Below are 14069 nucleotides of genomic sequence, written 5' to 3'. Positions count from 1 at the left end.
AAAATATATTCATGAGAGTTTAATATCTAAATATCTACTGTTTTCAACAGTACTTCGATATTAAACTCTCTCTCATGAATACAAATTTGAGAGCTGGTTTCAACAGTAAACTCTCAGTCACCATTTGACCGGCGACCAAACGTCCGAGCACCCCTCTACCTGTTTGACTTCGGCCTGCAGATGTCTGAGTTGGACGCACTGCTCCAGGTGCCTGCGGTGCTGCTCGGCAGCCAAGTCCAGCTCTTGCTGCTTCTCGTGGAGGAACTCCAGCAGGTCTTGGACGCGGGTGGCCATGTCCACATCACGATCACACAACAGCTCCACGCCTGATGTTACAACACAGGTAGCTTAGCTAAATTTTCGGTGGTTTTCATCGTCTCGATTTTCTGGGGAAAAACTCACCAGAAGCTTGTACTTCATTCACGTATTGAAGCAACTCCTGTCCCTGGTGGATGACGTCAAAAGTGAGGTTGTTCATGGTCAAGGCCTTGTCGGCGTGATGCTGCAGCCTCTGCTCGGCCACCGTCATGTCCTCCGTGTCAAAATCGTTCATGTGACCCGTCAGCTCCTCGTTCCATGAGTCCAAGTCGGAGATGATCTGAAAGGAGGGGGTTAGGAAGCGTGTCATGATGTCGAAAGGACCAGGTGCCATGTTGGTTTTGTTCTCATTTCTCACATCGATGGCGTCCCTCTCGAAAATGCGGAGCTGGAGGAAGAGCTCTAGTTTGATTTTCCTTTCCTGAAAGAGCTCCTCCATTTGAGCCTGGGCCTCATCTAGCTGTTGCAGTACACTTTCAATGTGGTTGATGGAGCTGTTGTGCGGCGTTTTGTTGCTGGAGATGGCCGAATCCCTGGAAGAAAGAAACCAGGTATAAATGTGAATGGAAGAAAAAAATGGCCATCTCTACAAAATTGAAACTCTGGGGACATTATTTTGCACCTTTAGTGCTGGCTAATGACTTGAATTATGATTTTATTTGTTTTTTTTGTTTTAATTTGAGTGTTGTAAGTGGCAAGATGCCAAAGTTGTGTACTCAATGTCAAAACAGCTCATTTTTGGAGCAAATTTGTTTGTCTACTATCAGTAGCAGCTTGTCTTTATCAATTATTCAGCAACATGGCCTTTTTTTTTCAACCTACGCAAAAACGCATCCCTTTTTTTGTAGAAGACCGTACATATTGTAATACATGAATATGTGCGGCAGGCACATTCTTTCGGGCAAGAAAGTTGGTAAGTGATTATCTGTTTTGAAGGATAATCACAAACACTCCCACACACATCAGTAAACGAGAGATGTGCGGAGGAGTGCGCCACGCAATTAGGTGAGGAGCTTTTAACGGCAGGGTTACGCAATGCCTGCTGGAGTCAACCCACCGGGAAAAGGGTGACGATGCGGTGAACGAATGGGCAAGGGAATAACAAAAAAGACAAGATTTGGTGCATTTGCGCTACCTGAGCTGCTGGATAAGATCCTCGCCCTCTTTAATAACGTTGACTGTGACCTGCAGAGTGGTCTGCTGCTGCTGTCCAAAGCGTTTGATCAAATCCTGAACGGCTTCCACCGACTCGGCGTAAACGTCATCCAGCAGCTCCTTCTGGAGATCTTCCAGCCACGTCCACAGCTAGAAAAGTTGATATTGTTAAACATAATGTGACTCATTTTACTCCAGGATGGTGCCATCAAGTGAGTGTGATTTTTAGTGTAAAAGAAAACTCAACAATAGGCAGCAACCCACTGCCCACTTTAGCAGTACGTCAGTAAGCCACCACAATGCCAACCCTCCTTCAGCCCACCTCTTTGACGTGCGTGTGGAAGGCGACAGACATGTCCAGCAGGACTTTTCGCTGCTCCACGCGACGGACAAAGTCTTGGATCCGGTCTTCGAGCTGGTGGGCGGCCTGGTAGATCTCTTCCGGGTCGCACTCTCCCGTCTGGGCCAGCTGCTCGGCCGCCTCCAACAACTTGTCCGCATTGGTGTAAGTGTTCTACACAAAACATAGGTAAAGGGTGAATGTCAAAATATCATTTGGCGGTTTAGTGATTAAAAATTGCCTCTGGCATTGAGCATTGAGTCTTTTTTTTTTAAGCAAATCTATTTTGAATATTTTATTTATTTATTTAATTATTGATAAATCCTTTGTGACCGGACGTTTGGTCGCCTCTCTCATGAATATAATTTTAAGAGCCAGTTTCAACAGTACTCAGATATTAAAGAGTACTTAGATATTAACAGTACTTAGATATTAAACAGTACTTAGATATTAAACAGTACTTAGATATTAAACAGTACTTAGAAATTAAACAGTACTTAGATGTAAACAGTCTACCTGGGCCACCTCCTCGAAATCTTCGTGTCGCTTTTGCAGGGCTCGGGCTCGATGGAGGGACTTGCCCACACCCGTGTGCTTGCTCAGAAAGGCCTCACCGTGGTTCTCAATCCAGTCCAAAACCTAAAAACACACCAAAACAACCAAACCATGGAGGTCACCCAAAAAAAAAAAAGGCGACTCAAAAGTGACCTTCACTGACAAGAGAAGAATCATTACGGCTTGTGTTATTTGTTGAGCCTCTTGCTTTTTTTCTGCTTGACAGCATCTACATGGGCTCCATAGCAACAGTTGCCATGTCAACACAGGACAGAATGCCCGATATTTTTGGCCAGCGGTCTTTATGCGCATTATCATACAGGACCTTTTTGTGCCATCCCATCTTTAACCTTTAACTGGAGGAATAAATTTGAATTTTAACAATATTCAAAAAATGTGAGGCGCGGTTCAAAGAATACAATGGATAATGTGTGTGTGTGTGTGTGTGTGTATGAAAAGCAGTCACTGTAAATTTCCTTTAAAAAATGATTTTCTTTGTAGTTCATGGCCAAAAATATATTTTTTTTAAGAAGCAAAGGCTTTGGGGGTACCTGCTGGACATCTTGCTGGAAGACGCAGAGCTGCAACCGTTGGTGGAGGCGGACCTTGCGGTGCTGCCAGATGTTCTCCAGCTGCCTCTGGTGATGCAGCACCTCGTGGATGACATCCAAGACGTGATGCACCGCCTTGGAGTAGTTGGCCGACGCCGTCAGCGAGTCGGCACTGCCCGGGGTGAGCGGTCGTTGCAGTTTGTCCAACAGGGCTTTGCCATCCTGGCTTACCTAAAGTCCGCCCCCAAAAAATGTTGCCATTCTTAAGTCGGGGTCGCAAAAATCCCTCAAAACTGCAAAGCTACGGCGCCCTTTTACCTCCGAGTAGGCGGCGGTTATGTGCTCGTACAAGCCTTGGTGGTGGTGAATGCCGTCTTCCAAGTCCTGCAGCTCGGAGGGTAAATCCACTTCACCACACGCCTTACACCAAGAGTCTACGTTGCTCATGTACTGAAGGAAAGAGAACCAGAAGTGCCCGCCCGCCGTCATATGATAGTCAGTCAAACAATTTGCCTCTCAAGGCTTTTTTTGACAATACATTAGATGAATTGGAGATTATTTTTAGCTGCTCATTGGCCTGCAGAAGAACTTTTTCAAACCTCGTGAGGAGAAACACAAATGAGTGTGTTGCTCTCAAAATGACCGCCAGGAGAACCCACATAGTAAATCTTTAAACAGTAGAGGTTTCTATTTCTGCTCACAAACATGAAAGACTTGCAAGAATATGAGTTTTTTCTTCTCCAGTACCAGTTCAGGTAAGTTAAACCGCAAGGATGTGCAAAAAATGCAGAAATAATAGTACTCGGTGGTGAAGATTCCATGTAAATGTATGCAAATATATAGCACATGCATCATGTTGCAGATTGAATAAATACTAATGTGTATTTCAAAATCCAACCAATTAGGAGGCAACCCTTGGTGAACCTTGTTTTTGTGAAAAGTTAGCACTTCTTGTCGCAGGTAAGGAGGAATACTTTGAAATGGAAATGAGTAAAAGCTCAAATACAGGTTCTTGCTTAAAATAGGATCATTTTTTTCCAAACCTGGTCACACTTCTGGTGGAAGCTGGCCGACATCTCCAACAACGTGCTCCGCTCGTCCAGCGCCGCGGCAAAAGCCTTCCACTCCTGTTCCAACTGGCTGGAGATCTGCTTGATCTGATGGGAGGCGTAGTGGCCCGATTCCAGCAACCGGTTGCCCACCGACATGATGCGGTTGATGTTCACGTAGACATTCTGCAAAGTGTGTGGATTTACTGAGCCATTTTCCAAAGCTCTACTTATACATCGCCTTCATTTCTCAAGTGTGGAGAGAAGAATCTCTAGAGGCTAACTGCTTTCATAATGATTATATAAGGGGCAAATAGAAATCAGAACTAAGACAGGAGCGGGCAAACAAGTGGTAGCTTTGGTTGGACTCCCAAACATAGTCTTCTTTAACACTGTACAAGAACATACGGTGGAAGTCTAACGGAGGCAATTCCAAAGAATGCCAAGCACAAGTTTGCAACAGTGACTTCATTTGTTCCGTGTTAAAGTCTGGCTATTTTTAGACAATCACTGTAACATCCTCAACTGTAGTTAACTGAAGTACAATTTGCCAATTTAGATTAGATAACTGTATTCTTCCCGTATTTTGGGAAATTTTATTGTCACAGTAGCAAGAGGGTGAGAATACAGACATAGAAAAAATGTTTTTTTTGGACTATTTATAGATTTTAAAGCAGTCTTTTGAAAATAAACCAAATGGGATAAAATAGGTATTACTGGAATTAACTGGTATTATATAAACTTGGGATGCTTTTTGGAAAAAAAGTGAGCTTTTAAGATGTTTTTCACTTTAAGGCCGTTTGCTATTGTGTGGGCAAAAATGATGAGCTTATCTTGCCAAATCTGCATCGCAGTTCTAAGATTCTGGTTCCAAACTCTTCCTAAATTGATTTAGACTATAGATATATATCATAGTGGATTGAAAAGAGGACTTTTCAGGTTCTATTTCCTAAGTTCAGGCTATGAATAGCACGCTGGAAATGTGAGTACATCATGGGTGAGTTGATGTCTTACCATGCAGTTCATAGCAAAGTGGTTGTGCTGGGTTTGCAGTTCCACAGCGTGCGGGTGGTTGTTGCCAATCTCAGTGTAGCCTGCCAGGAACAAACCCTTGTTGTGCAAGATCCAGTCAAACATCTGCACCAAGGGAGGGAAGCAAACACACAAAAGTTTTTCTTCAAGCTTTCCAGTGAGTGTAAAACAAGTATACTTCAGGTGCGTTGTCAACTATAGCCGTGTGCGGGGCTGTCATTTTTCCAGGTCAGCGTGCAAAAAAATGAATCTATTAAGGGGGGCTTCTTCCAGAGAACAACTGGTAGCCTATGGTGTCCTAGCAACAAGCTCTTGCTACTGCAGTGTATCCAAGACAGCAGCTATCGGTATTACTGCAATCTGTTTTTTTTTATTTTTTATAATTCCGCTAGAGCAGATGAATCTTGTAATTTTGCCTCATTCTGTCCCTGACTGGACGTTTGGTCGCTGGTCTTTTGGTCCCTTTTGGTCGCCGGTAAAATGTACTTGGATATTAAACTCTATCTCTCTTAGATAGTAAACTCTCTTTCTCTTAGGTATTAAACTCTCTTTCTTAGATATTAAACTCTCTCTCTCATGAATATAAATTTGAGAGCTGGCTTTAACAGTAAACTCTGTCACCATTTGACCGGCGACCAAAAGTCCAGGGGACCAAACGTCCAGGGGACCAAACGCCCGAGCACCATTATGACAGAAGGGCTGTGGGTATCATCGGCCAATGTTAGACTGTGGCTTCCCTTCCACGCACCACCATGAGGAGAAACTAAACTGTAGCTATAATCGTGGCCTGAATAGAAGCTCTCGCCACAAACCAGCCAAATCAATTCGCCGCTGCCATAATTAGGTTGTGTTTATATCGCTTGCCCCGCGGTGATCGGCCACTGTTGTTCCAAATTACCGCCGCGTGGTTGCCCCCGACTGACCGACCGAGTGAGCGAGCGAGCGAGCGACCGACCTTCTCGGCGTCCTGCTCGAAGAGGCGCAGCTGCAAGCACTGGTCCAGCTGCAGTTTGCGAACGTGCCAGGCCTGGTGGAGGTGCTGGCGGGTGGAGTGCAGCTTTTCCAGCAGCTGCGTGATGCGAGGAACCAAGCCTTGGGTGTCGCCATTCCTGGCTCCGCTGCCGCCGCCACCCGTGCTGCCGTTTCCGCCGTTGCGGTTGGACGACGGCTCGCTGCTCTGGATTCGTTGAAGCAGTCTGAATAACACCAAAATGAGTGTTTTAGACTTTTTGATACTCCCAAAACACAACATATTTGCTATAAATCTGGTGTAATGTCATACATTTTTGGTCCAAGGTTCTTACCTCTGCCCCTCAGTGTCCAGTTCCTCGATAGGCGCTTTGATGACCTTCTTCTTGAGTGTAGCATGTTCTTCTATCATCCTCCTCGCTCCCTCCAGGTCTTGTGGGAAGTCTTTACGCGAGACCGTTTCCTGCATCTCCTCCAGTCTCGCCAACATTTGTGTGGCGTGACCAGAAAACTCCTCAAACGCCACTCGGATCTGGACCAAAGTCAAGAAACATGGTTAGCGCGCAAGATGGTTTGACTTGACTTAAGACTTGCTTAAACTACGAGTAATAATCTTGACTTTCTACCATATAAACTTGTTTGCAACGTAAAGGCTGCTGAGCTAATGCACCCACATCTTCAGTAGCCCTTATTGCTTTTGGCAGACTACAAGTCCGAGCTAAAATATGCACTGCAGACCTAATTGAATAATTGTCAAAGAGGAACTGTATTTTTGCGAGAGATTCCTCTTTTGACACTTCTAGAGAACGACACACTTTGTTAAAAAAGGCTGGATCTGGTAGTAAGAGACCGAGTCCCATTTGCAGCTATGTGAAACAGCAAGGATGCAAAGACAAGTTTATATCAAGTCATTCATGAAATGCTCATACAAATCAAATCCAGGTCATATTCTTACTTGAATGTACTTTAGAAAAACAGGCCATAGGATTAAGGTCATATAATAATACTTGCATTTCCAAAATGTACTCCAATCCGACAATTTTAGCGATCTTACCTCAATCCACTCTTCATGGTTGTAGTCAAGACTCCCATCAAAGTCGGACGTTAGCTGGGAGGGGTCCACCACCTTGGTCAGACCCTCTAGCGACACCATAGTGGTCTAGGCGGAAAAAAAACAGGCGACTCATTTACAAACATTTCATTCAAACGGTGCACATTTCTCCATCTAATGCTCACTGACTGTCGAGAACTTTTTAATTAGCGCACTGGCCATTTATTTCCCCCAATCTTAATGAAGCGGAATCAGCCCGATTCTTAACAAATCTCCACTACACACGGGGCCAACTCATTAAGCATTTAACGGTTGACTCCAACACTTTTGGTCTCCCTCCAATTATGTCAGCCAGCGGCACAAGGCGGCATCAAACCGACGACCCTGGGGCAAATTGCAACGTGGCGATTTATCCCCTCGCGACCGTGGGATACAATGTAACAGCTTAGCATGGTAGAAAATGACTTCTTGCGCACATGAAAGCGAGGAGAAGCCTTGAGCGCCTGAACGTGTTTTCTGCGTTGCCGCCTCCGCACGACACCCCCGCGCACACGGACGGAGGAGCGAGGCGACGTAGCTCGGCGAAGGCCGACCGATTGCGGGGGATTGAAAGGGGAGAACGCTGACGGTGTTGTGTTTATTGTTGCTGGGTTAATTGATTTGAGGGAAGAAATGTGTGTTCTGCCTTTTTTTTTTTGTAAAAGGACAGAGTGAGAGGTAATATTTTCATATGGTGAAAGTTCACAGTGTTCCAATGGCGGCTTCTCCCGGGATTGATCGATGTGCCAGCGACAATGGAGGTCCTGATGGAGAGTGGTACTAACAATAAGAGGGTTTTTTTTTTGATTATTCGACGCTGAAGATGAGAAGAAAAAAATGGATCTCTCCTGAATGAAGCGAAATTATGTGCAAAACCTCAATCAACAATTCAGGATCAGCACCACATTTGTTAGCGAGCCTTAAAAAAAGCAAAATGGAAGCTTTGCCTCGAAACAAATGCAGAAATAGAACCAAAAAGTTCAAATAATGGAAAAATATGATTATTTTCTACTTGCTAAAAAGGCTTTGACGAAGTACTTGAATGCATTTCTTTCCATAAAAAATATTATGGAGGCAAAACGGAAGCCTGGTGTCTAAACAAATGCAGATATAGAACTAAAAAGTTCAAATATAGGTAAAATATGATGATTTCTTCTTACTAAAATGGCTTAGCCCAAGTACTTTAAAGCATTTCTTTCCATAAAAAATATAAATATCCACTTGTCCAACATATCTTTTAAACTCCATTCAATTTTGTTGTTGTTTTTTTGCAAAAATTAAAAAAGATACAATCCAAGGCAAGTAGCATATTCTTTATCCTCTGCAAAAACAACATCTTGCTGAAGCATGTGTCTCCATGCCCTACATACTTATGCTCCATAGCGTGATATGCAAAATCGAATTTCCGACCTTAAATCTCTATCAAAACCCCCAAAAAACAACACACAGTCAAGTGAATATAAAAAATAAAGCCCTTACCTCAAACTCAAACTTGGAGCTTCCGAAATTAGTCCTCTGCTTTTGCCAGAAGTTGTCAGGCTTGATGATGAGCGCGACGTGGATGCACGATGGGAACGACTCCTGCAGGATCTTCAGCAGGGGCTTGATGCTGTCCCACTTGGATCCACGCATATCCACGATGACCGTGAAGCCATGTTTACAGACCTCCTCGCTGGTAGGCAGCCAGCCGGAGATAATCCATGAAAGAGAAACGGATAACGTTGAGAACGATGGAGAGGAAGAGGAATAAAATCCATGAGCTGACGCAGTTCTCCACACCGTCACAAGCCTACGCGGCACAACCACGTCTCCCACACACCCCCACTCGCCACCCACGCGCCCCCACTGAAACCTGTGACATCTTTTTCACCAACCCCCCGCCCACAAAAAAAACCCTAATCCACACCTGCATGCACCTCAACTAAAACACTTTCCTCTAAAACTAATTTCTGCACCCTATAATCCAAACTACTCAAATACCATCAAAGCCTAAGTTCCTTAAATAGAACTAAACGGATGATGACGGAAAATGAGGTAAAAAAATGATATGAATTGGATTTTTTTGTGATGGGACGGATTGGGAGGGATCTTTTTTTACCTGCGAGGTTTCAACTGGTCGACAGCAACTACGGCTGCTGCACTGCCTGGGCTACTGCGACGTTTTGTTTTGCTTCCCCTCACATATACACACACACATAGCACTTTACACATGCGCGGTCCACCATCTCAGTGGGTTTTTAATCCTCCCTCCCTCCCTCCTCGCTGCTTTCTCCCAGAAGATCCCTCCTTTCCTTTCGCTGGTTTGAACACCGATATCGAATCCAGGCTTTCCCTCTACGTGTCTGGACAACGGATTTTTTTGGGGGGTGTTGGCCTCAAATGATAAAAAAAAAAAGCTGCGGCAAGCTAACGGCTCTTGACTATTTTCCCTCGCTCTCTCTCTTTTTAGTTCTCACTCGCCCATCACCATAGCGCCCGTCTCTTTCCACTAACACCCGCACTTGATATATAGATCAGTGGTTCGGGAACCTTTTTTTGTAAAGAGAGAGCCATAAACTATTCTTATTTTCTAACTGTTATTCACAAAAAAAGTTTCTCCAAAATTAAAAGTAAAAATATATATTTTTGCTGTCATTTAACCACTTTTTAATCACAAAAAGTGTCTGACTTTTATTGACAACATTGTTATGCTGTTGCTAATTAATTAATATTAATGAGATGATGCAGGTTAGTGGAGAGCCACATATGGCTCTCGAGCCATACGTCCCCTCCCCCTGATATAGCTGTCCACGTTGAATTTTTTTTTTTGGAATATATTATAAAATAAAGACTCTAACCTTGGAATCCCAGCAAGGTATGCGATCAGTCTTCGTAGGTCATCCGCTCGTATTCTGTCGTGGTTGCTGCGTGACGGGAAGGTTAACACGGGTCCACCGCGTCGGTCCCTGCCACCTAATATGCAAAAAAAAATCCTTTTTTCAGATGACAAACATTTGTATTCACCAAAAGGTGGATCATCACAAGAGGCTGTTAATCCCTAAGGGTTACATTTGAGTACTCTAATCCACTTTTAATGAAATGTGCGCATCTGCCACAACGGCTTGAAAACAGTTTCAACAGGAACTAAAATGACTTCCCATTTTTAATTGGCCGCACAGCTGTCACATCATCATCATCAGAAAACAGGAACGCGGCTGATTTGCGACATGATTCCGATCAATTTTGCGCAATTTAGTTGCACTCACACGTGGAGGGATAACAACCACGGTGTGACAAAAAAAAGAGTAATTTATGTACAATCGGAGCTGTTTTTGAGACAGAAGATGAATTTAGAATGCCGTGGGGGGGGAAATCAAATGAAGCAAAGCGGTAAAATCGACCAAGTGTAACTTCTCGATTTCCCGTTGCTTCCGTTCTTACGTCATTGATGATCGTGATTTACAGTTTGGCCGAGATGGGCCTCCGGGATATTGCTTAAGATTCTATAAACGACAATATTCAACGTCAAAGACCATTTTGCAACCTATGTGATTTTAAAAAACGGCTAAAATGTGCCCCGACCACAAATTATCTTTGAAGGAAAAAAATCCAACGACAACAAAAAGCCGATTATTATGAAAAATATCATAACATGGGTTCAATTACCTGATTTTCCCTATCATTTTTCCCTCCCCCCCTTTTTTCTATGCAAAACCAAATTACAACACGGGGATGCCGTTGCTGACAATACAGCGTCGCTATGGCAACGGCAACCCTGTCTCTCCCTCTTTCTCTCTTTGGAAATCAGTGTGTTTGTCTGAGTCATCGTGACTGTCATTGTTATTCTGTTTGACCTTCCCCGGCTGGGTCTAAAGTGCTAATAAAAAAAAAAAGAATAAAAACACATTTCGTGTAAGTTCATTTGTCATTAGTTTGTATGAGGAATGCACAAAGAGCGCACGTGCACCAATATCACAAGCTTAGTGATAAATGTTATTATATACACTAAGAAATCTATATGTCGACACTTCTGCGTTTTTTTTCCCTTGGCACGAGTCGAGCTTGTGCGGTCGTGTGCGTGATCCTCGAGGGGGGGCCGCAAAGACCCCGCGGAGACAATCGGTGGGGGGAGGTTTGCATTGGTGCATGCAGTCGGCCGGGGTCAGGGCAAAAGGCCAGCTCTTTGTGGCTTCCTTATCCAAACATTTGAGGAAAAGAGGGGTGCCTTCAATTCATTGTATGATAATGACAAAGAACCACATTGGAAGAACAAACATGTGGGAAATTCAAGCAGATTTTGAGCAATTTGTTACTATCTTACCTGACAAAAAAGCAACTTTTTCTTTAAGGATGGGAAGAACCTCCATTGCTCTCATGTCTTCATTTCTTCTAAAACCTAAAATAAAACCAAAGAAGAAGAAAGAGAATTTAAAAATAATTTCTTTGCCATGGGAAATTATAATTACATTTCTTTAGATTTTTTTTTAATTTACCATAAATGCGTAGATACACTTTGAAAATGACCAATCAATATCAAATTGGCTGTGAAGCACTACAATATTACATTGAACGTAATGCTTTTATTGTCATTATACAAGTATAATGAAATTTAAAGCATTCACCACATAGTGCACAAATAACAACAACAAGCAAAAACGAAATCAATAAATAAGAAATAAATAATTAGAGCAGAAGAGCCATCTGACATCCAGAATGAAAAATATTTCCAAAAATAAGGCATAAACAAGCTAAGTTGTGCATCACATGATGATTCTGCAACAAGTCGGAAAAAAAATAATCAATAAGAATCCCTACATGGCAAATAAGATAAAAGACAAACGAGCCCTGTATGAGCATCAACTTGCATCTCATGACTGTGGACAGCTGTGAAGATAATCTGCTGGCAGCGAGAACATTACGACAAAAACCTGTTGAAAACGCAGCAACCAAAACACTTTATACCCGCCATATTTACTATTCAGCTTCAAGTACTAAAGTACTATATGGCAGCTTAATAGCACATATTATAATCTAACTCTCCATGGTCTATTAGCCATAATGCAGGTGATGGCCTGGAACCAGTGTGTTTATTAGCCTTCAGCCATTTTCTTTGGCTCCCAATAAGGACAAATTGCTATGATGAAGTACATCTACCAATGTTTTACATCAAAACGGATGATTACACACGGGCTGGACGATTTAAGATATATTTAGATTTATTTTTTTATATATGGATTAAAAGAACTGGATTAAAAGCTCTGAATATTCAGTTTGTTTTAAGATCTAAAACAAGGTTTATTTTAGCTTCTTTTTATATTTTACAAAATGATTTTTGACCTAAAAACACAGAATAAATTGATTAAAAAATGACAATTATTGATTTAAAAGGGAGAAAATCAGGATATTTGATATACATCTATACTATTCATTTGAATTTGATACTAAAACAGAAAGTCAGCACTCATAATTGACTTTCCCGGGGCACACAAAATGATCCGGCGGGCCAGATTTGGCCCCCAGGCCTACACTTTGACACCTGTGATCTATGGAAAGGATCGAGGGATCCCCAGGGACTAATCCCCTTCACTTTCAAGAAAACAGGAGTCTAGATGAGACGCATTAGTCCCGTCATGGATCAAAAAATGGATATTTTTAGTGCGTATTAAAGTGATGTGGCCATTACCGTCCGTCCATCCGTCCCTGGCGACTTTGTCCTTTGCTGAGTCAAGCTAAATTAGCAGCTGTTAAGAGGCGTGTGTTTTAAGTGTGAGGAAAACATCATAAGGGAAAAGGTCGGCAATAGATGGCGCACACGTAAGCGTCTTTTCGCCGCCGAGTGAGTCATCATCGCGTAAAAAAGCATCATCAAGGATGTGCAGTCTGACTGGCAGGCTGCCACCACACTCCGGGATTATCAAAAGGTCAAGTAAGTGTTCCTTTTGCTTGCTGACAAGAGAACGTCAAAGATTTAGAGGCCCGGATTTTACGGTAAACACGACGCCGCGGTGAGACGAGATGATGTTTATGTTAACGGAAGGACTTTGTCATAAATTCAATAACTTTGGGATTGGACTAAATCCATGGATGGTTTTTGAACTATTATAAAACCACCCGTGTTGTGTGTTTGAGGCGCTTTAGATATAATACGTTTCATTTCCGTTGCAGTTTTTTTTGCCAAATATGAACATGTGAGGAGAGACGGAGTAAATATTCATGAGTTTTTCTAAGAATCATTTACAGAGGAATGTTGCCTTTAAACGGTGACGGCAACGACATATCTATGTTTAACCGTAAGAATTAATAAAGCGGGACATGAGCCAAACGATAAATTTAAGTACCCGCATAGATCACTTTTTTGTTTTTTTTTAGGTTGCTGTAGGACCAGAGAAAGTGGCACAGTAGCTAAATAAAGCGACTTGGTCGCAGCTTCACATAGATACATGCAAACAGGGAATGAGGTAACAGTAAAAAAATATATATAAAATAAATCTTCTAAAGCAGGGGTGGGCAAACTTTTGGGACCAGGGGCCATATTGACTTTAAAAAATTGACAGATGGCAGCACAAGATATGATACATATAAAAAAGTGCATCCGTTAACAGTACATATGAAACATAAACAGAAATAAAGGACCTTAGTTTGCCCATTTCTGTTCTAAACCAATCAGGACGCAAACATTTATACCTGGCAGAAACATGACAGCAGGTTTTTGCCAAACAGTCGTCCAGCAAGCCATCCTTAAAACTTGGTCGCCAAATAATTCCCCATCGGAAACCATTGACAACGTGACCGTCACCGTGGGTTACGACGAGCGTCAGGCAGATCACGGCCTACTGCGGTCGCCGCCGCCGCAGCAGCTGCGTGTAATCCCGGCATTCCTCGTCAAGAGATATTCCGATCCGTGTAGACGACCAAAAGTGCCAGCTTTGCTCCGCTCTACACATTCCGTAGGAACATTTCCAAGAAGACGCGGCGCCGTTAGGGGTCCAGTATGCGGCGTGGATAAGGTGGAGCTAGACTTAGGTCCTGCG

General features: G+C 43.0%; 1 protein-coding gene across 1 annotated transcript in view; it reads right to left on the bottom strand.

Annotated features, from left to right (window-relative positions):
* Window positions 1–13769, bottom strand: part of LOC144214565 (triple functional domain protein-like) — a 31022-nt gene extending 17253 nt beyond the window's left edge. Inside the window, exons 1-17 of the mRNA XM_077743045.1 lie at window positions 13723–13769; window positions 11360–11434; window positions 9897–10011; window positions 8539–8731; window positions 7024–7128; window positions 6305–6501; window positions 5956–6196; window positions 4983–5105; window positions 3963–4154; window positions 3238–3369; window positions 2920–3150; window positions 2330–2452; window positions 1796–1987; window positions 1454–1623; window positions 677–851; window positions 403–598; window positions 160–326 (exon numbers count right to left, since the gene is read on the bottom strand). Coding sequence (XP_077599171.1) covers window positions 160–326; window positions 403–598; window positions 677–851; window positions 1454–1623; window positions 1796–1987; window positions 2330–2452; window positions 2920–3150; window positions 3238–3369; window positions 3963–4154; window positions 4983–5105; window positions 5956–6196; window positions 6305–6501; window positions 7024–7128; window positions 8539–8731; window positions 9897–10011; window positions 11360–11434; window positions 13723–13735 — 2640 coding nt within the window. The 5' untranslated portion in view covers window positions 13736–13769. The remainder of the gene's footprint in view (window positions 1–159; window positions 327–402; window positions 599–676; window positions 852–1453; window positions 1624–1795; window positions 1988–2329; window positions 2453–2919; window positions 3151–3237; window positions 3370–3962; window positions 4155–4982; window positions 5106–5955; window positions 6197–6304; window positions 6502–7023; window positions 7129–8538; window positions 8732–9896; window positions 10012–11359; window positions 11435–13722) is intronic.
* Window positions 13770–14069: the final 300 nt, after the last annotated feature.

Source organism: Stigmatopora nigra, chromosome 21, assembly GCF_051989575.1.
Source record: "Stigmatopora nigra isolate UIUO_SnigA chromosome 21, RoL_Snig_1.1, whole genome shotgun sequence".
NCBI lineage: Eukaryota > Metazoa > Chordata > Actinopteri > Syngnathiformes > Syngnathidae > Stigmatopora > Stigmatopora nigra.
The sequence above is the reverse complement of the archived record's forward strand: the minus strand, read 5'-3'. Positions and strand labels throughout refer to the sequence as shown.